Source organism: Arachis hypogaea, chromosome 4 (genome assembly GCF_003086295.3).
Source record: "Arachis hypogaea cultivar Tifrunner chromosome 4, arahy.Tifrunner.gnm2.J5K5, whole genome shotgun sequence".
NCBI classification, from domain to species: domain Eukaryota; kingdom Viridiplantae; phylum Streptophyta; class Magnoliopsida; order Fabales; family Fabaceae; genus Arachis; species Arachis hypogaea.
In genome coordinates, this window is record NC_092039.1 from 3,378,271 (window position 1) to 3,402,212 (window position 23,942).

Consider the following 23,942-nt stretch of genomic DNA (forward strand, 5'->3'; position numbering starts at 1 on the left):
CTTAGCTCACTTGCAGGAATATCTCCCTTTTTGCTCCATTTTTTCTGATCAATACATGTGTAATGCCTGTTCAACCCCATCTATCACGCCAGATTTTTTGGAATTGATGTTTCAACTAGGAATCTCTATTATTACTGTTTATTTACTGGACATGGTGCCTTTTTGTCGTTTTGAAACTTAGAGGTGGAAAATAAATAATAAATAAAAAAGATAGTGGCTTTAATATTTGCAATAGAGATGAACAATTAAATGTGTCCTTAGTTTCACGTTATTGCGTGACATTAATTTTTTTTTCTTCATAATGATTGAAGCTTTTCTCTTTCCATTTTATTTTTATTTTACTCGTTGCTATAACTTCTATAATCATCTAACTAAAGCTTACCGTATATGGGGATATCCATTATACTAAATTAAAACTTAAATTACTTGTTATATTATATATTATATTAAGCAAGGTTTTTTATTTTATTTTTTATTTTTATATATGAGTCAAGTTGATTGCTTTACCAGATAATTTTATTGACAGACTGACAGGCATAGTAGTAACTCAGAAATGACTATGCTTAGACAAGGAGTTCCTGGTGGCCTTTCAAAGAACAACAGTTGAAACCAGCTCCGAGCTCAGTGCCTTGTTTTTCTAGCATTTAGGTAAAACGTAACTTGCTACCGACTGTTTAAATATGAAAAGATCGAACTAAGTTTATTATGTTTCATATATTGTTTTGAATGTGAGAATGGTTTAGACAAGCAACTACATCTTGAATTGCTCTTGAACCCGCTTTTCTAGAGAAGGTGACTGGTTTTATTTAATTGTTAATAATAATTATTTCGTCGCCTAACTGGTACTGATGGGAAGATATATGATGGAAATCAGGAAAGGATCATACTGACCACAAAGGAAAGTCACAATCTTCTGTTGAATTGGTACCTCATCAGGGGTCATGATGCCCTTTGGAGTCTGAACAATATGAGACAACCTGAATAATAACTCTTCAGGGTCCCCTTCTGCTGGAAAAATCTCTGGAAGCTACGTCATTCTCCAAGGGAACTGAGAGTGCAATAATGACTGGGGAAAAGGTATTCTTTCTGAAGAAAGGAACATCTCCTAGCTGTCAAAAAGTAGAGCTTGAAAAGCAATTCAAGAAAGAGCTGGTGCACAAGCTTCGTCAGCTACTTCTTTTCAGCAGCAAGATTCCTCAGTACAAAGGTGATGTTGACGTAGGTAATCTTCAGGTTGGACTGTCCAACCGACCTTCCTCTGTCATTGGGCTGATAAGCAGATGAATCCTGAGATAAATGGCCTTTACCCGGGATTCGTAGTTCTGATGAGGCTTCAGAAGGACCTCGCAAGTCTCTTCTCTTCAGGCATGAGTTGCCAATAGAAAGAAGAGACAATGTTGTAATCAGTTTCAAAATAGTGGTGGTTCTCGAAACCATCATTCTCTAAACCACTTGACGTATGCTTTGAAGAGCACTGGAAACCTGTCCAGGGACTGGCATTGATCCCAGGGAGCAAGCTTGATGAAGGATGCAGATTTATTAGCGAAAAATGTTTCTTTTCAGGTAAGACCCTTACTTTTTAAACCTTGGAATTGGAATCAGTTTCTTGATGAACATCCTATTGATTTCGAATTATTCCTGTGCCAATAATTTACACCTTTCTGACATCAAGTGAAATAATTGGCAGATGGTTCAAAACAGTTCCTGTTAATGATGCTCAAGACATGATGCCACTTTTCCTACGGACATAGAAGGGAATGGGAGGTTACCTCCTCCAAAATATCAATGTCAGGAAGATGGATTATGGATCAGCAGAAAAAGAGGCTTCTAGTTCAGCAAACTGGTACAAAAACAGCAAAAAACAAAGCAAAATAATGACCACTGTTCCTCAAGCTAAAGGTTGTTTTTAATGGCTCCTACTAATTTAGTGTTGAACATGCTATTCTTGTGCATATGATCTGTTCATTTGTGCACCCTACGAAAATCGCATCAATTGTTCGCAAATTAATATTGATAGATCTTATAGCCTGCGGTCATATTTATCAGGAAATGTGGCTCATCGAGGATTATCTGCTAAACAAAAGCGTCATAGAGTTGAAAAACTCAATATTAGACCTCCACGCCTTCCCAGTACTTGGTGTTCTTAAATTTAATGGTGTTAAGTTTTTTTATGATTGATCTTGTGACGATATCCTTATCTTGTTGCAGTGATTTTGAATGATTTTTCAAAACAATTACAACTGAATGGAACAGTTGAAATCGGTTAAGAAACAAGCATGGAAAAGGGTAAAACTAGAAAAGTATGAGCATAAAATGAGGAAGAGGTCAAAAAGAATCCGTGAAAGACAGAAGAGTTTTTCAGGAGATAGAAGTCCCAAGTATTACTTTTTCTTTTTTTTTTTCTTTTTTTGTGAGAATATAGTATATGCTTTTTTTTTTAAATTTTTATTTTTTTTATTTGACTATAGAAATATTACTTTTTATATCGTCCTTAACTCAATACTGTTTTATAATTTAGGAAAAGCTTGATGATTGTTCAAAATCAAAGGGAACGGTGAAGGGTGTCAATAGATATGTGAAAGAGTACCATAAAGAAAAGAGCGCATTCATCGTGAAAGATGATAGGATCCAGCGGAGAGATTATTTGTTGAATAAACGATGTGGAAGTTATCTCGGATGGTTCAGGTAGGTTGCGTACTTATATATGTTAATGGTTTAGACTTGCATAGAAGTGCCAATGCTCAATAGCTTTCTCAATCATCAACCTCATATTTCATTAGGATGCGAATCTGATCGTGTAAGCAACTTCTAAAGAGACCGAGAGTTCTCAAAACTTGTCCAAGCTACAAGAGCAAAGACTGCAGAGTCGCTTTGAACATATATTGATGAGACAATTGAGCTTGATAAGATGAATCTACCAAAATAGATAATGTGAAGGCAATTCCTTCCAATGCAAGTCTCAACCTTAAAATATATGCTTAACTCCTTCCAAAATTCTGTTCTACAGCATTATCTAACAATATTTATATGATGCACACGGATCCTTCTTCTTTTCTATCGGTTTAATAGTTTTGAGTTTTGTTTATTATATCTTACAATAAATTAAACGTCTCTTCCCTCTTTTATTTCTGCATATGATTCTTTTTTGATTTTCCTATCTGATGAGTAATTCTTTTTGCTCCATTCTAAAATAAATTTGTAGTAAAGAAGCTCAGAGCATATCTTGTTTGAAGGGCGGAAAATGAGGAGTAATGTACATTTACATTTGGTTTAATTGGTTTATATTTGAATTTTTGTAATCAAAGCATGATTGTTCCATTCATAGTTTTTGTTCAGAATTTTCTTGTTCTTTGCATTTATTTTTTCCTCAAGTTGTGTTGATAGGGAGTAAAAGTGAAGGTACAACATGATAATGATATGTAACATATCCATACTTCATCATGATAAGACCCCTAGGTAACCCCTAAGTAAATTCATCCAATTTTGTTAGCTATTTGTTTTAGCATATTTGGCTTACATTTTTGTTTACAATTTTGTCATTAGTTATCAATATTATGCCGATGGCTGTTTGTATTCCAAATAAACAGATCTTGAAGAACATGTCAGATAAATGGGAGTGCAAAAACTGTTGCAGGTAAAGGTTCTTATTTGTTTGTGTTTGGAGTTTTGCACCATTTTTGCTGAATGTAGAAGCTTTGTTGATCTATTATCTTTGCTCGTTTTTTGGTGGTTTTTTTTTTTTTTTTTTGTGGCAGGTTATTTCTCTATTGCTACCTGTAGTAATGATCCCTTGTGGGTGTTTAGTTTCCTTTGGGATTTCATTTGGTCCTGATGTCTTAAATTGTCTATGCTGGACACTTGAGGAGGACGTCGTTATTTAAGTAAGGGGCTTTCAAATTGATATGCAATCATCTGTTTTGATACATTGCTTTATATTCTTCACTTTCTGTGATTTAGGAAGGATGTTCCAGAATTCAATGTTCCTGACAACATATAATATCTAATGAACAAATGACACAAAGCTTAGAAATACACTGCATTATTATAATTGATGAGGCATCGCATAAAATGCTCTTGCAATGAATGCTGACTTAAACATATCAGATTCTCATAGATGTTGTTACTGGAACCATGCAGGTTCACTACTATTTTAACTGCTATTGCAGCTTACTTTTTATTTTGCTATATATATATTTGATTTAAAATGGTTTAAAACATTATACTTGATACTATTATTTAGTGCTGGTTTATTTATATTTTCTTGCAGAACAATCTTGAAGGAACTATTGGCGCTACTTAACTTCTTGTTACCTAACATATTTAATTCATCTGAGGATTTTTCCCATTGGTTTAATAAGTTTGAGAGTGCTGGAATAACTCTGCCAGATGAAGTAAGCTATGGATAATGTTTTGTCTATTGATATTTGAAGTCTTCATGGCTAACTGTCAACCTCATTATTCTGTTTGTCTTGATTCAAACTTATAACAAGGCTTACTATCCGAGGAGGAGACCCTCTTGATCATCAATCGTCTTGCACCAAGTTCTGAGACCATTCGTACTTCGGAGGCTTAAACACAAGGTTCCTAATAAGTCAAACTGCCTAAGATTACTATGCTACTGCTCCCTAAGTTTTGTTTTTCTTCATACTATGATCTTGTTTATTGTTTTAAAAAAAAAAGAAAAGGAACGATAATTTTATGTGGCTTCTTCTTTTTGTTATGGTCATATATTCTTAATTCGTTCTAGTTGTTCTATGAAAAAATTATGAGATTTACGTATTCATTTTGGCTACTTATATATTCACCTTTCTTTACTTTTCTGGTGGGTTTAGTTTCATTATATATTTCCTTCATGTGAATACAAAAAGTTGGAATTTGAGAGCACCATAGTTTTCACTGGTTGAGGACATATGCAGGGCATAAGAATTATATTATTCTCTTACATTGTGACCTAGGCACCAAGATAAAAACCGAGTTCCTAAAAGTTGTTCTAGTGTTTATAACTGTACGATATGAATTGTATAGAATCAGTTTAGGATTTCAGTATTGTTACTCTGAGAATTGAGATGTTTTTTTGCGGCATTGCCTTGTTCAATGAATTTGTCTCTTAAAGTATGCTAGCTTTTGCAGTCATTGCAATCAAGTTGTAATTGTCTTGCATTTTGATTTACTGTAGTTGAAATGAACTTCCCGAAAAGATTGAAGACTTGTAAGATGTGAGGGCTTCTGCGTATCAAAAACTTTTGATGAAGAGAGTGGAAGAAAATCTGGCTCTATTGGCACAACAAAGTTTTATTTTCTTGTACTTTCTGTTCCTTCCTTCTTTCTCTGTCTGTGGTGGGTGCGTGTTTAATGAAATTTCCTTGGGTGATCTAATTGGAGCACTCAATTATTAGGGCACGGTCGGGTGCACAACTCTGTCATGGAGCTTCGTAATATTGGCAATCATCCATATCTCAGCCAGCTTCATGCAGAGGAGGTATAATCTTAATTGTTGCGTATTGTGTTGCTTTTCAGAGAGGAGTTTGTGTCTTTGAATTATGATTTCAACCACAATTTGCTTAGATTTTTATGAGCTAAAGAAAATACAAACATTATACTTACATTTTCCCTGTGAGATATAATTGCGGATGCATTGTGTCCACATCCACCAATCACCTATCTTCGATATCATTTTCTGAACATTTTATGGCTAAACCTGACAACAAAGAAAGCAGGATCAAAACTTTTAAAAAAAAGAAAAAGAAAATAAAACATTTCTGTCCAGCAAGATTTGTCTATATTCTATAATTTCTACTCCTGATGATGCAGCCAGAATGTAAGTAATAAAACACTTCGTAGGCTATAGCCTATTCTTTTAATAGTCTCATTTATTTATTTATTTTTAATTGCATATGTTTACTTCTCTTTATACTACATTCGACTTTGCTTTTTTTAGGTGGATAACTTTATACCTAGGCATTATCTACCCCAATTATTAGACTTTGTGGGAAGCTTGAGATGTTGGACCGTATTTTACCTAAATTGAAGCAGCAGATCATCGGGTATGGTATCCTCTATAACTGTTTCTGAACCACTGTATTTTAACTCCCTTCAGTTGCACTATTGTTGTAAGTTGCCATGTGTTTGGAGAATGATGCTTGTTAAAGTGCCAACTTCCCTTCCGTTGTTCTGAAATTTTAAATTTGCTTTTTTATTTTTTTGATATTCTGCTTGGATACTTTTTGGCTGTTAGCTTCTTTGGATACTGAATTTGACATTTCCTTATTTGTTTTCCTCGAGCATTGGAACCGAACTATTTTTTACTTATCTAGTATTTGTCTTAGTACATCGTTTTTAAAAGTAAAATTTAACTCTAAATATTTGGTGTCAAATAATGCTGTTACAGGTTCTTTTCTTCTCAACAATGACTAGGCTTCTTGATGTTATGGAGGAATACTTAACTCTTAAACAGCATCGGTACCTTCGCTGGATGGGCATACCTCGGGAGGTGATCGTGGGCCCTAATAGACCTGTTTAACCAACCTGGTTCTCCATATTTTATATTTTTGCTCAGGTAATTCCAATATTTACTTGAGCACTGTGTCTGAATGCGAAAGAGTTGATGATTGGATTGGAGGTGAGAAAGGGAAACCTTTTTTTTTTTTGCTATTCCAAGGATATTTCCACTTTTTCCTTTATTGCGTATCTTTTTACCCTAATTGGCAAATAAGGATACTCTGTTTAATGTAAGAAATTGTTAGGCCATTTATTCACGTTTTTACCCTAATTTAGCAAATGAGGATTTGCAGTTAATGAGATTTCTTTCATGATTTCAAGATATAACCATTAGGTCGTAACAAATTCGGTTCTGTTTTCTTTTCAGAATGAGATTTATCATTTTATATTACCTTCAAATTGCTGACTTATATCCGTTGATATGTAGCATTCGTGCTGGTGGCGTTGGAGTGAATCTTCAAGCTGCTGACACAGTGATTATATTTGACACTGACTGGAATCCACAGGCAATTATATTTCCTATATGAGTTTCTTTGTAAAGTTTTTTGCTTTTTGTTGCTGATTATTTATGATTGTTTTGGTTGTGGTATATGTTCAGGTTGACCTGCAAGCACAAGCAAGGGCTCATAGAATTGGTCAGAAGAAGGATGTTTTAGTACTTCGATTTGAACAGTTAGTACTTTTTATCTCTTTTACTGATGGTGGATACAATTGCATATATTTGATTTTGAGAAACTCTAGTATCAAACATGATGAGGAGATTGAAAATTTTTGATTCGTTTAAAGCTTTTCTCTTGGATGGAGGATATTCTTCTCGTCTCGTTTATTTGTATCATCCTCCACTTCTCAATAATACTCTTTTTAGTTTATTCCAAAAAAAGTATATTTGATTTGGATTCCAATATTTTTTCCTGATTCACAATAATATTTGCTCCTTGCTGTTATTAATAGGATCTTATACTTTTGTGGTTATGATTTTCTTTTTCGGGGTGCATAGGTGGGTAGTTGTTTATCTTGCGAGTTAGCATTAACTATACTTTTTGTATGTCTACCACCACCAATATTTTAAATAATATCTAGTGTCGTAACTCTTGGTTATAATTCCATTTAAAACCGATTTTGTTGTCTGTTTCTTTTGGAGTTTATTCTATTTTGTTTTGAAAAAGAAGAAATTTAAAACATAAGCAAGGGAAAGATGCAGACAAGACTGCTGGATAAAAGATGGAGTTTAGTTTTTAACCTGACAATTATGGGTATCTGGATTTTTAGTGAGATTTATGACTGGGAAGTAAGCATACTGCTGTACAAGGCTAACCTTGGATCGCTGGAATCTTTATCTGCATATTGTTGCTGCATCTTGATACCATAAAATCCGAGATACACTTCTCATCTTAAGCATAGTTTGGATGAACTTATCATTTAATTGTCTCTGATGCTAATAAGGCCACGTTTGTGCCAATGTGGAAACTATACTTTAAATATTGTGCCAAATTGTCATGTTTACCAAAGTATCTAATTCCACATTTGGTGTAAAAAGGTTCAAACTGTTGAAGAACAAGTCAGAGCTTCTGCTGAGCACAAACTGGGAGTTGCTAATCAGAGCATTACTGCTGGGTTTTTTGACAATAATACAAGGTTGACGTCATACATTTGATCTTTAGTTCATCACAGAATTTGAATCAGCTCTGAAGTTTTATTTTGCCTATGTATTACAGTGCTGAGGACCGAAGAGAATACTTGGAATCCCTCCTGCGTGAGTGTAAGAAAGAGGAAGCGGCACCTGTATTGGATGATGATGCTTTAAATGATCTCTTAGCACGCAGGTACTTGATTTCTTGAAAATTACACCATTTTCTGTCTCTGAATGATATTTCTTGATTAATCGGATAATAAATTGGGTTTAGGATTTGCTCTTTCTAGGTTGTACTATAACTTGGTTTGCTAATTGGGAATGATTAGAAATCTTGGCAATATGTGTTTGCGTCATGTCAATGACCAACCCCTAAAATCCTATTCTTATCCAACAGAATTTTTTGAACTGCTAATAAGTTATGCTCCCTGATTTATGCTTGTCATTCTATCATTCTACTCTTTCCTTTGTTTGCTGATTTAAATGTATTGTCTAAATGCAAAGATTGCACCATGCTATCTTAGGATCTTTTAGCTTAACCCAAGAAGTGTTCTTTTATGATTGCATTTGAAGCCCAGTTATATGCTTTGCTCATTTATGTTAGCAGTTTAGCAACATAATAGCTTTATTGTTTAGTTACTCAATACTTGATCTATTCTCTTCTTTGTTCCTCCTCTTGTGCACACCATGTCAAAAGGCGGAACGAAGAGGAAAGAAATTTGAGGGGCTTACTTATTAATTTATTTTTAAATTCTTGTTGGCAGTGAAGCAGAAATAGATGTGTTTGAGGCTGTTGACCAAAAAAGGCGCGAAGATGAGATGGTACGCTATTGTCTATTTTTTGAGATCTTCATTTGCATAATTATGCTTTTACTTTATGTGACAGAATCTTGATTTCCATGGGGGTTAAAAAAATCATTGCAGGCTACATGGAAGAAGTTGGTATCTGGGCCAGCAACTGATGGTTCTGAGCCTATTCCTACCCTTCCTTCACGTCTAGTTACAGATGAAGACTTGAAACAATTCTATGAAGCGATGAAGATATTCGATGTGTCCAAGGATGATGTAGCATCTAACGGAATCAAGAGGAAGAGTGGAACTCCTGGGGGCCTCGATACTCAACATTACGGAAGGGGAAAACGTGCAAGAGAGGTTTCTCTATATATTCAATTAGTCAATTTAATTTTTCTGGGTCATAAATGTGCTGTGTGTTCCCCTTTTGCTCTTAACCTTTTATTGCATAAACATGACCTACATTGCTATAACCCCATGCATATCCCCTTTGGGGATTCTAGTTGAAACATGATGTAGAAAACTTCATTCCCTGGTCACCTGTAGGAATATGTTTTAAAAGCACCTAAAAAACAGAAGGAAAATGAAGTTGAAGATGTAGGTTTATATCCTGGTGTTGTGTGGTATCCTAGTATTGAATATCAGCTACCACATTCTAACTTCTTATTGCCTTTTCCATATGCCTTTCATAGGTGCGTTCCTATGAAGAACAATGGACAGAGGAGGAGTTTGATAAGATGTGTAAAGCTGAATCTCCTGGATCACCGAAAGTAATGGAAGAAGTGATAGAATCAAATTGCAAAACAAATGCTTCTAGCTTTGCTGCAACCGCTTCTGTCACGGAGACTGCAGTGGTGCCTCCAGTGGCCCCTGCAACATCATCTCTTGGGAGTTTGCCTGTGCATAAAGTCAAAGATATAACACCACCTGCTAAACGTGGACGTGGCAGGCCAAGAAGAATAACCTCAGATAAGTTGCCTGTAACTGCAGTCCCTCTGGCTACTTCCGGAACTGTTGAAGTGGACATGCAGGTAAAGGAAGGAACTTTGCTTGGTCAAGTAGTATTGTCAACTCCCGAATCTATTTCTCATTCTTCTGAAGTTATTGGTGTGAGTGGACCTGCGCAGCAGTCTGCTACTGGTGTTTCTCCTAATCTGACAACTCCACCCAACTCTCAAGCAGAGGGTACTACTGTTTCTGTGCCAATACAAACAAGAGGACAAGGCCGGAAATCTCAAGGTGGAGGGGAGGCAACTAGACGTAGAGGGAAGAAGCAGGTTCTAGTGTTGCCTCCTGTATCTGGGGTTTCTATTGGTCCTGATTTAAAGATGAATGAGCAGTTGGAACACAAACCCCTGAATCCATCTGCTGGTGAAGCTATCTCCCAAGGTGATACTGTTTCCTCCAGTGCTACGGTACAACATTCAAGTACAGAACCGGGTTCTGTGACTTTAAGCAGTGGAGGTGATAATAAATCTGGAGTTGGGATTGCTCTGAGTTCTCAGCAGCCCCTTCCTTTGTCCTCTGTTACTCCTGTGCCTCAAACTGTTCCTACTTATCCTTCTGTACCTATACAAAATGATGGGCAACATCAGAAGCCTCAAAATGGATCAGGAGCTCCCCGACGCAGGGGAAAGAAAAAAGCAATGGTATTGCCTATTCCAGATGTTTCAGGTAGTCAGAATTTGCACCTTACTTCCAATTTACAAAGCTCATCAGGCAATGTATTACATGATAAAGCCACGGAGTTGAAAAGCTTGCAAGATAGCCTTGTTCAGGAATCACACAGTGTTGTCCAAGATCATGCATCACATAGTATTGTTGATAAGGATTTAAAATCAACTGAAGTATCTGGTGATATAGCCAATAAGGCATTGGTTGAATCAACAACTGAAGATAATACCAAAAGATCTCCTGGTGAGTATATTTTGAATGTCAACATTTTAATGTTTACTTTTTAACGTTCATACAGAAAAAGGCTTAGGATGTGATCTAAAGAATTTATACTTTTGCAGGGTTGGAAATAGAGAAGGTTCAGAATTCTGATATGCATGGTTCTGCTTCCATCCATTTATCCAATACCCTTGTTCTGGAGAATTCAAGGAACAAAAGTTTCTGTGACTCAACCTTGCCTGTTACAGAGGTTACAAGGGACCAACAATTGGAGGCGAAAACTCATCACTGTGATGAAGCTTCAAAACCTGATACTTTTCCAGTCCATTCTACAAAAGAAACAAAAGGAAGTTCTAACAAGGCTGTAGAACCTATGGCTGCACAAGCAGTTCCCAATGCATCAGACAATGCTTATCCTTCCATATCAGGTTCTGAATCCATTCAGCCATGCCCACCTGAATCCATGCCAGTTAAAAGGCAAGGCCGTAAAACTCAAAATAGAGTGGAGCCACCCCGGCGTAGGGGGAGAAAATCATCTTCGGCATCTCCTGTTGTGTCTGATTCCCTTGCTACCCAGGATCCTAATTTAAATAATGATTTTCAGAAGTCATCAGTAGAGTCATCGGTGGGTAAAGTCGCTACAGATGTCGCTCAAGCTCAAGCATTTCAGATCCTTTTGCCCAGTGGAGGCGCTGCTCATGATTTAAACACGAAAGAGGGAGCTGCCATTTCTTCTCTAAACAAGCAGCAAAAAGTTGCACCAGGAAGGGTTGATAGTGCACCAGTATCCTCAGATAAGATTACTGCTTTTGGCCGAATGCAAAATGTCAATGATGTGGCTAGGGTTATGAAAGAAGTTTTCTCTGGAACCTGCTTGCCAAAGCCTAAAGCAGCAGATTCTGCTGCCGGCGAACTCTTAAAAACTAATACTACAATTGATTCCATGAATACCCAGTTGAATGCTGATAAAGCAGGTTATGATATAACAAATTCGGAAGCAGCATGTCTAACTCCAGGCATTGCTGTGAACATACAAGAAAAAGAATCAGAGGGGGAATTCAATAATCAGAAATTGGAGGACAAAGCAAGTTCAGATATACCAAATACTGGAGCAGTGGATGTCTCCAATAACATGTGTTTGCGGGATAAAACAGGTAAGGAGCATGACAAGCAATCTGAAGTATCTGACATGCAGATTCTTGAGAGCAAAGAAAATTCCGATATGCCAACTACTGGAGCAGTGAACAGAAATGAAAGACAATTAGAGGAAACATCCACTACTCTGTATCTTGAAGGTAAAGCAGCGTCAGACAAGCCAACTACAGGAGTAGTGGATGCCTTCAATTTTCAGTTTTCAGAGAATAAAACTGATTCTGATATGTCTGCTACTGAAGCAGAATTTTTAGTTTCAGACCTTCCGGTGAATACGCATGAAAAGCAATCTGTGGAAGCATTGAATATTCGGAATCTGGAGGATAAAGCAAGTTTGGATATACTAACTACTGAAGCAGCCTGCCCAGACTTGGACCATGCGGTTAACAAATATGACAAGGAAGTAATGGAGGCATCGAATATTCAGATTTTGGAGGATAAAGTGAATTCCGATATGCCAACTGCTGGAGTAGTGGTTACATCGAACGACCAGTTTTTGGAGGTTAAAGCTGGAATGGATGAACCTACTTCTGGAGCAGCTTGTCTAACTTCAGATCTTTCAATTAATCAGCGTGAACAATTGGAGGAAGCTTCCAGCATTCAGAAGCCGGATGTTGAATCAAGTTCAGATGTGCCAGCTACTGGGGGAGTGAGTGCCTCCAATATCCAATGTTCAGAGGATAAACCATATTCTGAGATATCAGCTGGTGAAGATGGATGTGCGACTGTGGACCTTGCAGTGAACGGGAAAGAAAAACAATCAGAGGAGGAATCCAATATTCAGAATCTGGGGAATAAAATAAGTTCGGATATGCCAACCACTGGAGCATTGTGCTTGACTCCAATCATTCCTACAGATGGGAATGTGCAGCTATCTGAGCCTCCATCTGATCAAGAAATAACTGCTTTGAATGAGCCCCTACCTAGTGCTATGGAGGTTGACACCCCCATTTGTGATGATATCAAAGAAAAGCAAGACCATATTCAACATTGTACTAAAACTTGTTCTAATCAGAGTGAAGTGGAGGTTCTTGATGCAACTCCACTTAGTTCTGCAGTAAGGACTGAGTGTCTGTCTGAATCATGTACAAAGTCTTCACCTCTTGCTTCTTCTGGTGAAAATATGTCTGATCAACCACAAGTGATCCCATCCTGCCCTCTGACTCCCACCGTTTCTAAGGAATTGGTAAATTCTCCTATTTCTAAATCTTGTGAAATCAATTACAGAAATGAAGTCAATTGTTCAATGCAAGATTCTGATTTGCTGGAGCGAGAGTCTCAGATAACAGTTGGAAATAATTCTCAAAATGCATTAGAACTTGCTATAGAACAAAATGCTTTATCACCTTCGGAAACGGAGGCCACCAATGTTGCATTAAGTGGGAAGTATTTAGATGCTTTAAAACATGCTGAGTTGCATGAGAAGCCATTAGTTAAGAGCTGTTCACAATCCCTCTCTGAGGGGAAAATGAACATGGGGGATTTCATATGTGAACAACCTGTGTCTGCTGTTGATATATCTTCGAATATTGACCCAGTTCCCAAGGAAAATGTGATAGCCGCAGCAGCTATTGGTGATACCAATGTTGATTCTTCTGTGGTTTGCCCAATGAATATTGACACATCTGTGAGTAACCAAGTTACAATTGTGCAGGACAATGAGATTGTGACAAAGAGTTGCCGACAGGATGTAGATACGTCCTCAGCAGATGAGGTGGAAAAAATCATAGATCAATCTCCTGATGAACCTGTTGATAGGTCAGTCTTACAACAAACATCAGGGTCAAAAGCTGTGGCCAATTCTTCAGTGGATGCTTCTCAGTCTGTCCTTGTGGAAGAGGGAACCATATCTGAAACTGCAATTTTACCCTCATCGTCCTTTAGCATAGATGATAACAAGGTCTCATCCAAAACCTGTGCAATTAGTAACTCTGAAACTCTGGAAGAGGCAATGGAGGAGGGTGCGACTGACCGCTCTGAATTCCTGCCCCCAGAGAAAGGTGCAGAGGAGAGCTGTAGGAATGCCACTGAGGTAAGCCTTTCTGCTCCTACTAGCAAATCTAATAGATATATTATACCTTGAAATTCAACCAAAAAAAAATTCTGCAGGTTCCCTCTACAGTTCCAGTGCTGCTTCAGGAATCGATTGATTCTGAAGGTGACCACCGTGATCAAGGCAAGTCACAGGTTGATTCCTCCTCTACACAACATCCAAATCTTGTGTTGGTCTTACATGTCAGTAGTTTTGTGTTAGTTTTAAGGTAATTGCATGACAACATTCTGTGTGTACCAGGTTGGTGGGATACCTGAAAATCATGAAACTGGAATGCTTGCTGCTCCTAAAACATCTGAAGGGGGGAATGAGGTTGAGACCTTTTCTGATAAAGGTCCACTAGGATCATCTGATGCTTGGGATGAATCAAAAGGATTAGCTGATATGGAGAATCAGACAGAAGCCATTCAGAACCATGCTGCTGAAATTGATGTCCCATGTACATCTGCATCAGGGGACAAGGCCAAGGGTGAACCTAAAGGATTAGCTGATATGGAGAATCAGGCAGAAGCCATTCAGAACCGTTCTGCTGAGATGGATGTCCTGTGTTTGTCTGCATCAGGGGTTAAGGCCGAGGGTGAATCTAAAGAAGTAGCTGATATGGAGAATCGGGCGGAAGCCATTCAAAACTGTGCTGCTGAGATGGATGTCCCATGTACATCTGCACCAGGGGACAAGGCCGAGGGTGAATCTAAAGGATTAGCTGATATGGAGAATCTGGCAGAAGCCATTCAAGATTGTGCTGCTGAGATGCATGTCCCGTGTGTGTCTTCACCAGGGGACAAGGCCGAGGGTGAATATAAAGGATTAGCTGATATGGAGAATGAGGTAGAAACCATTGAGAGCTGTGCTGCTGAGATGGAAGTGTCATGTTCCTCTGCATCAGGGGACAAGGCAGAGGGTGAGAATGTTTTAGTTGGCACGAAGGAAAAAATTCTGGTGTCAGAAGACACTGAAGCTTTTGCAGTTGATGAAACAGATGTTTCTAATGGCGGTCCAGCTGTGCCCGAAACAACATCAGCCAATGGGGCTCCACTTCCATGTTCTTCGCTGAGAGTGGGTGAACCTTTCGTGGGGCATGATACTAAAGGAACTGAAACTGGTGTCGCCAACCATGATAATCAAGCCATACGGCAAAATGCTCTGAAAGATGCAGAAGAGTGCTCTTCTTCTGCAGCCGCTGACATAATTGAAAAGAGCTCACCTCAGAAGGATGTCATTGAATCTTCTCCGTTGCTGCCGCTGGAAACATCTGTTGATGGGGTTCCACCTCCATGCTCTTCAGTTGCTGAGGGCGAACGCGTAGAGAGTTTGTCTGATGAGGCTTTGGTTGATTCTGCTGTGAAGCTTGGTACTAAAAATTCTGAAGCTTCCCAGGATAATCTAGTTTTGCAAGAAAATGCATTGAACGAAATGGAAAAAACCCTTCCTTCAGCAACTGAGGATAGAGTTGCAGTGTGCTCACCTGAGAAGGATAATTTAACAACTGCTTGCTCAGAAGCACCCCAGGAATCCGAAAAGTATGAAAATGTGCAGAACCGGTCTGAGGAAGAACCTGGCCAGAGTTCAGTGGCTGAAGAAACCAAAAAAGACTGAAACTAATTGTAATCAACTAATCATTATTACACAATTTGAATATTAACTATATTTTGATATTTAAAATATCCATCAATTTATAATCATTTTTTTATATAATTCAAATGTTGAATAGATTATAAAGCTGAGTATAACAGTTTCTAACATTAGCTTATGAACCATATTGTAATTGATGAGTCTAATATGTAATAAACTAAAATGATAGTCTATTTAGAGAAATAGTTCATATCTTATGTTGTTAGAAAATAATACGTATACCATACAATTCTTGTGATTCATTATACTTCTTGAAAGCAGCATGTTCTACATTTTGTGTGTCTCTATTTTGGGCGTCTACTTTCTTTTACTAAATATAATATTACAACTTTTAAAAGAAAAAAATAAAAAGACTGCAGATTTTGAAAAATTATAATACCAAACTGAAAATAAGATTTAAGTGATGAGGTGAAAATGGGAAAGAATAAAGATGAACAGTGAATATGCAAGATTTGCTTCTGAATTTTGTCCTATTCCTATATACTCATTTCTACTTCCAAAGACATCACTTGTGTGTGTCTCAGATGAAATTACTACTATACCCTCATCATGTTTTCCATTTTTTAATTTTCCCGTTTCCATTAGGGAACACAAATTGGCATAAAAGTCATTTCGACTCTACACATTGGAGAGTGAACCCTAGAAAACCGAATAAATAAAATAATATACCAAAAAGAAAAACATTTACGATAATTGCAACCCAATAGTTGAAACTTGAAAGTGGCAAAGTGGGAAGAATCGCTTGGGAGAACAAGAACAAGCATGCTATTCTTCTGTCACCTCCTCTCTTTCTCTTCTTGTTTGTAGCCGCTGTTTCTGCTTCGTTCTCCTCACTTCACCTCTTCATTCACAACCCACAAGGTTCGTTCACCTTCTCTCTCCGAAAATACTTGTTTTTTCATAGTTTCCCCCATTTTAGGGTTTTATCAATTTTGCCCCGCATTTTACATATTCAAAATTACTTAATTACATTTGCTGACCTCCACTTGTTCGTTAATGGTCCCTAATTGTAATTGTAAACTGTTGGGGCTTTTTATGTTTTGGGCTGCTGGTTCAAGCTTTTGTGGTATTTATGTCTTCTATTTTTTGGCCAACCTTTCGTTTACTTCGTCATGAGTTCAGTTTCGTTTCTCATTTGGTACTATGGTGGGTTTGTAGGAGAGCACTGTGGTATTGTTTAAGATCTGTGCGGTTTGTGTTATATTCATTTCCCCCTTGATTTGTAATGTTCTGGATTTTTAAATGGTCCTCACGAACTTGAAATCGAGTTTTGGGTTGTGGAGTTACCGTTGTTTGGGAAATTTTGTCCCAGCTAATTTTCGAGTAGGATTGCTTAAAAGAAACCCTAAGGCGTACAGATTGAGGATAATAATGAGTGCTTCTTTTTTTTGGGGGGGGGGGGGATTCTTCCTGTTTGATTCTGCTTGGTTTGTGCCTGAGAAGTTCATAGGTATACAGATTATGGTTGTGGTTGGATTGCAACTGTTCTATTGAAATTTATTACTTTTTTATGTCTTCATATCTGTTTCTTATACCAACAACTCCTCCATCTCAGCATTTGTTACAAAATTTTGTTTGGAATTTGGATCTAATTATTAAAAGCCATACAAAATATGCAGGGTCAATTTGAATGTAAGGACTGCAATCATTTTGTTGAGTGGTGGGTATTGGAAGATTTATTTGAAAGATTTAAATTTGGTCAATCTGTTCGGACGTTTCAAACTAAATATAGCTTGTTTGTCAGATTGCCTGGCTACAGCATCACTGTCAGGTTTGAAGTCTGTTCTTTTGATGGAATGCAATAAAGAAGAGGCCTTTAGGGCTAAGGATATTGCTATAAAGAAGTTGGAAAGCAAGGATTTTCCAGTGGCTCATAAATTTGCTCTTAAGGCTCAGAAGTTATACCCTGATCTGGAGAATATTGGTCAATTGCTTGCTGTTTGTGATGTACATTGCTCTGCAGAGCAAAAATTGTATGGTAATGAGATTAACTGGTATAAAGTTCTTCAGATTGAGATGACGGCTGATGAGGTAACAATTAAGAAGCAATACAGAAAGTTTGCTCTCCAACTTCATCCTGACAAGAACAAGTTTTCTGGTGCAGAAGCTGCATTCAAGCTGATTGGGGAAGCACAAAGAGTGCTTTTGGATAGAGTAAAACGATCTGACCTTGACAGAAAGTGCAGGGTTGCAATGAACAATGCTACTATGCCATCTCGCCAACAACAGAAAGCTCACATGAATTTTAAACCTACAGTGCAGAACACTGTCAAGCCGAATTTTATGAACACCACCACTTGGCAGGGGCAACAGTCTAGGCAAACATCTCAACAGGAGCTTAATGGTGGTCGCCCTACTTTTTGGACTATATGTTCCTTCTGTTCTGTTAGATATCAGTATTACAGGGAGGTTATGAATAGATCCCTTCGCTGTCAACAATGCAATAGGGTCTTTTTTGCATATGATGTTGGTAGTAAAGGTGCAACTCCAGCAACTAATCCAAGTCCGCAAGCTTCTGGCCAGCAGAATAATGGTTTCAATCATGGTGCTTCCAATGTAGGTGTTGGGTCTCAAGGTAATGTTCATGCTAACAAGTTCAATACAGAGTCTAGGGGGAAAAAACGTGCTACTTCAGATGTCTCGAGGAAGCCAATTGGAAAGAGAAGGAAGCAGGAGTCCAGTGAAAGTGCTGATTCGGTTAGCAGTGATTCAGAAGATGATGTGGTTGTTGAAGATAATGGTTTTACTGATTTACAAAAGAATACAACTTCTAGAGAAAAGCAACCACGTAGATCTACACGACAAAAACATCAGGCTTCAAACAAGGTGAATGCAAGTGCAAGTGACAGTGACAATGATGATGACGATGATGAATCATTTCAACCTTCAAGTAGGTATAAGAGGAATGGATCATCAAATCGTGCTGGTGAAATGAATAATCAGAATGGTTTAGCTTCGGAAAATGAGGATAACAAGGAGGTGAGGAGAAAGGAAGGTGCTGGAGATTCAAACATAGGTGAAGCATCAGCAGATCTTGTCTACCCTGATCCACAGTTTAGTGACTTCGACAAGGACAAGAAAGAGGAGAATTTTAAAGCTGAGCAGGTTTGGGCTATGTATGATACTACAGATGGCATGCCTAGATTCTACGCCATGATAAAAAAAGTTCTATCACCGAGATTCAAGTTGCAGATAAGATGGTTTGAGTCAGATCCAGATGACGAGGATGAAATCAATTGGTCAAATGAGGAATTGCCAATTGCGTGTGGGAAATATAAACTCGGTAAAACTGAAATTTATGAATCTCGTGAAGCATTCTCCCATCAGATTCTTTGGGAAAAGACTGGCCGCAACACTTTTAAAGTGTACCCTAGAAAGGGGGAAACTTGGGCTTTGTTTAAAGACTGGGATATTAAATGGTATGTGGATGCAGAGTCTCATCAGAAGTATGATTTTGAGTTTGTTGAAATCTTGTCGGATTTTGTTGAAGGTGAAGGAGTAGATGTTGCACACTTGGCTAAGTTGAAAGGTTTTGTGAGCCTCTTCTGTCCAATTATGAAGGAAGGTAATTGCTCGTCCCGAATACCATCGGCCCAGTTATTCAGATTTTCTCACAGGGTGCCTTCTTTTAGGATGACTGGTCAGGAAGGATTAGGTGTTCCTGTGGGATCTTTTGAATTTGATCCTTTATCCCTGCCTATGAATCTGGAAGAAGAGATTGATCTTCCGCAAGATTTAAAAGCAAAATCTTGTCACAGTCCTTCTGTTGGGGTGAGCACAAGGTCTTCAGATGCTATGAAATTCAAAATGAAATCTGACAGTGATGCATCTCCATCTAAGGTTAATTTGGAAAGAAGAAACTCAGCATTAAAGAACAAGGCTTCTGTTGATCATATTGATGATGGTGTTGGTCCTTCTGATTCAGTCACAACAGCTGTTGGAATACCCGATTCTCAGTTCTTCAATTTTCATGCCAAGAAGTCCCCTGAAAATTTTCAGATTGGCCAGGTTTGGGCATTTTACCGTGAAAATGATAGAATGCCGAGGTACTACGGTGTGATTATGGGTGTTGGGACTAGCCCCGATCTTGATGTGCGTGTTACTTGGCTTACTAATTACTTGCCACCAAAGGATGCCGTTAAGTGGGAAGACGAGGACATGATCATTTCCTGCGGGCAATTTAAAACGGCAAGTGGAGCTAGTAGTTCCATTGTCTGCAAAAACACCCATTCTTTTTCTCATGAGTTGCATCCTGTTGCTATCGAGGGTAATGGTAAGAATAAGAAGTATACTATTCTCCCGAGAAAAGGTGAAGTTTGGGCATTATATAAGAAATGGTCTGCTAAAATCAGAAGCTCAGATTTGTCAAACTGCGAGTACGACATAGTGGAAGTTGTTGATGAAGATAATAGCTCGGGGATAAAGGTTTTATATTTGGAGAAGCTAAGTGGTTTTAATTCAGTTTTTAAGGGCAAAACCGGTGGAAGATCATCTGCAACTATACCTTCCAAAAGATTTCTCATGTTCTCCCACCAAATCCCTGCTTTCAGATTAACAGAAGAGCATGGCGATTTGGCAAGTTTCCTTGAACTTGATCCTGCAGCTCTACCAACTCATTATTTTAGCTCTAAATGATAGATTGATAAATTAGAATCCTTAGACTACTTCTGAGTAGGAACATTAGTACTCTATTTGTGTCATATTCTGTAACCAAGGAGCAAAATTTGTTGACCTGATGTCATTTTTTGGACTAATCCTTTTTCTTCCCCCTTTTTGGGTTGCGAAATTAGATTAAAACCATGTATCTGTATGACTCTAGTGTTATGCATCACAGTTCCCCCCCCCCCCCCCCCCCCCCCTTTTTAAGGCATTGCCATTGTTGTTGATGCCTTTTGAAGTAAAGAGGGTATGCTGGTTACTTTGTTAAAGTTCTTGGTTCTGCTTCTAAGCTTCTTAGACATTAGATTATTAGTTGCCTTGCAAATTGATTAGTATCATGCTACAAAACTACTGATTGCATGTTTGGATTTTGCATCTTTAGCCCTCAAAGCATCATTATAAAAGTTGTGCTGATAGAAAAACATTAGAAAGCTTTCTATGTAAAGAAGCCCGATAATACATAATGTGAACTTTCATTTTGCACTACAAAATGTTAGGGTGTGGTTGGTTTATAATTGTTTTTTGTTTTTATTTTAGTATTTTATTTTTAGAATTTTGTGAATTTTCTTAAGAATGTTGCGTTTAAATTCTGTCATCAATGCCTAATATTTGATAATTAGTTATATCATAATTCATAAGTAGCCATGGTTAGGTCCAGGGGTGTTTACGGGTAGATTTATCTAAATATAAATGAGGTCTTGATCAATTATCTTAAAAAAGTTATACTAATAAGCATTAACCAATTACTGTGTTGTGTTTAATCAAACTTTTTTTCTAATATACCCTAAAACTCGGCCATGGTATGCATTTGCGTATCTATAAACTTCAACTAAGTACTTCATTCTTTTAAAATATAGCATATTTTAGTCTTTTAAATTACAATTTCGTCCATAGCCACTAAGAAATATAGCATATATTAGTCTTTTTAACCTTTTTTTATTTCTTACGGCATATATTTGTGCATTTTTTGAATTGCTACGTAGGGACAAATTTGGGAGTGCATCTTCTCCGGTGGAAAAAAAAACTGAATGGGTATCTAGTGGAAGATCTCACTTTTCATTGCATTCTCTCTCTCATTTACTCTCATTTATTTCTGATTCCACTTGTAGAATTAAAAGTGAGAGATTACACTTTATTCTCTCCAGTGATAAAAAAAATGGAGAGAATCTATTTCCGACAAATTTTAAATTTTTAACACTTATTTAAAAAGACGAATAAACTAATTATTCCATCAATTTATATTTCTCAAGATTTATTTAATTTTTATTTGAAAATAAATAAATAACCATATTGGGTCGAGTAGGTATTCGATCTTATATAGTCCAACCCATACGTTATACATATTTTAGAAAAATACCATTATACTCTTTGTATAATTACATTTATTATATCTTTGTTGTATTGGGATCATTAAAATGAATTAAATTTATCGAATTAGTCTATTTATTCATGTAAATTGACAAAAAAATTTTCGTGAACTAAACGGACAGACCCTTTAATTTTTTGGATTTATAAAAAAACATTAGTACTTTTTGTCAATATTTTCATAATCCAATTCATTTCACTTAAACTTTTTTTATTTAAGTTTTTTGGCCAAAAAATAATTTTCAAAACAATAAAAATTAATTTTTATCTAATTTTTGAAAACAAAAAAAGATCAATTCGTTTAATTTATTGGGCTAACCATGAATATTCCAAATTTGAAATTTATTTTTGATGGATGAATTAGACTTGATTCCTAAGTATCACAATTTACAAACTCATACACACTACACACTTATACACACATGTAAGGATTTTATTTACTATTTGAATATTATCAAAGTTTAAATTCGGATACAGTGTATTAACAAACACCATATATTATCACTCAACCAATCTTTATAATTTATGGGTTTAGGCTGGCTAAGTTTAAATAAGGCCTACTTTTTTGTGTTTGGTAAATTAAAAAGATATGTTTGTACTTGCAGTTTTTAAAAGTTATGGGTGCTTTTAAAAAATACTTAAGAACGAATTTTTTAAAGTTAGCTTGTATTTATCAAAATAAAAAAATCTTAATATAACCCTATATAATAAATATTCAAAATTATTCTTATTAATTATTAATGCCAAATTTCGTTTATTTTTCCGTACACACTTTCTGTTAGAGTCCTTATATATTTTTAATTTCTCACTCTAACCTTTATAAATTCTATACACTAAGTATGAACTTTTTCTATTTGTATTCTTTTTTGTGCTTCTTCTTTATGAAAAAGTTAAAAATACTAAAGAAATTAAATACGAAAAAAAAATTAGTTGCTTTTTCATACTTGAGCTAATGGATAAAGATCTAATCCTCTTTTAGAATTACAAGTTTAATCTTAAAATATAAGGTAAACATTAGGTTAGTGTTGAAGCAATAATAATATCGAAACGATCATATTTTACAATTGAAAAATTGTTGATTATTTCTCATGATTTTGTTTTGCATGTTACTTAATTTATTCTATTGCTCCTCTTGTAATATATTTAATTTTTATAATGTTATTGGCCTACTAGAATAGAATAATATTTTATGTTTATTAGTCTTATTAAATGATAAGTTCATTATTCAATAACACATAATATAATAAGTATTTGGGCATACTTGACATAAAAATTTATGATTCTCTTTGTTTTCAATCTTTCAATTCTTGTATGAGCTTATAGAATCATTTTTCAATATTTATATTATATAAAATTCTAAAGTTTGAAAAAAAATAATTATTCTTTATGATAGATATGTTTATTATAATCTTTTCTTTTAATTTTAAAAAATATTTTAATAAATACAATTATAGTGCTAGTATTAAAGTCTTTTTTTTATTTTACCAAACACAAAAACTTCAGCTTTTAAAAAACTGTCTTTAAAAAAACAACTTTTACAAGTTAGTTTAGATTTAGTTTGGTAAAATTTTTATTTTTTAAAAATAACTTATAAAACTAACTTTTAAAAACTAACTTTTTTTAAGTTGTAACATCTATATTTGGTAAATTAAATTAAAAATAACTTTTAATAAACACTAACAAGTGTATTTAATAAAATAATTTTAAAATTTAAAAATATTATAATAAATATTAATATAAAAATTAAATTTAAATATTAATTAATATACAAAATTATATTAAACTTTTTAATTTTGATAAACACGAATCAACTTTAAAAAATTCTCCTCTTTAAAAAGCTTTGGATAGGAGAAAAATATATAAATGAATTCTATGATGCCTATGATATAGTGCCTAACTTTTATCTAATTTACTTGATATAGTAAATTTTGAATATTTAATAATTTTTTATTTTTATACTTTTAAAATTAAATATTGATTTTTAACCCTTTTAAAAAGTTAGGCAAATATTTGTAGACACCATAACAATCACCAAATATATATTATATATTATATATAAAGCAAAGCTAATACCCAGAAAAATATTTAACTTTTTATCAACTTTCGGCAAAACTCTTACAAATGGGGCATTCCGAGAATCGAACTCGGGACCTCTCGCACCCAAAGCGAGAATCATACCACTAGACCAAATGCCCACTTGACATTCTTTTTCCTACAAAAACTTTCTGACTAATAAAAATATGGACCCCGGAAGTGTCACCACATTGA

The 23,942-nt window shown here is 36.0% G+C and overlaps 2 protein-coding genes, 1 long non-coding RNA gene and 1 other non-coding gene across 5 annotated transcripts; 3 read left to right on the forward strand and 1 right to left on the reverse strand.

The window, feature by feature from the left end:
* Positions 1 to 6,439: 6,439 nt before the first annotated feature.
* On the forward strand, positions 6,440 to 7,173 carry LOC140184379 (uncharacterized). Its single transcript, XR_011880861.1, has 3 exons — positions 6,440 to 6,556; positions 6,926 to 7,004; positions 7,097 to 7,173. It is a non-coding gene; the product is annotated as an uncharacterized lncRNA (long non-coding RNA).
* An 854-nt stretch (positions 7,174 to 8,027) lies between these two features.
* Positions 8,028 to 15,892, forward strand: LOC112798331 (uncharacterized). The gene is made up of 8 exons (XM_025841597.3): positions 8,028 to 8,133; positions 8,214 to 8,321; positions 8,893 to 8,950; positions 9,053 to 9,280; positions 9,613 to 10,837; positions 10,936 to 13,997; positions 14,075 to 14,152; positions 14,259 to 15,892. The coding sequence occupies exons 3-8, from the start codon at positions 8,948 to 8,950 to the stop codon at positions 15,612 to 15,614; spliced, it is 5,952 nt and encodes a 1,983-aa protein (XP_025697382.2). The 5' UTR covers positions 8,028 to 8,133; positions 8,214 to 8,321; positions 8,893 to 8,947; the 3' UTR covers positions 15,615 to 15,892.
* A 367-nt stretch (positions 15,893 to 16,259) lies between these two features.
* On the forward strand, positions 16,260 to 20,578 carry LOC112795786 (uncharacterized). 2 transcript variants are annotated; one of them, XM_025837941.3, is made up of 3 exons: positions 16,278 to 16,511; positions 17,270 to 17,310; positions 17,395 to 20,578. In XM_025837941.3, exon 3 carries the CDS (start codon positions 17,442 to 17,444, stop codon positions 20,283 to 20,285), a length of 2,844 nt encoding a protein of 947 aa, XP_025693726.1. In that variant the 5' UTR covers positions 16,278 to 16,511; positions 17,270 to 17,310; positions 17,395 to 17,441; the 3' UTR covers positions 20,286 to 20,578. The 2 variants fall into 2 exon arrangements, with proteins under 2 accessions (XP_025693727.1, XP_025693726.1); XM_025837942.3 differs by lacking the exon at positions 17,270 to 17,310 and having other exon boundaries at positions 16,260 to 16,511.
* Positions 20,579 to 23,797: 3,219 nt separating this feature from the next.
* TRNAP-UGG (transfer RNA proline (anticodon UGG)) lies at positions 23,798 to 23,869 on the reverse strand. The gene has a single exon. It is a non-coding gene; the product is annotated as a tRNA-Pro (tRNA).
* Between the last annotated feature and the right edge of the window lie 73 nt (positions 23,870 to 23,942).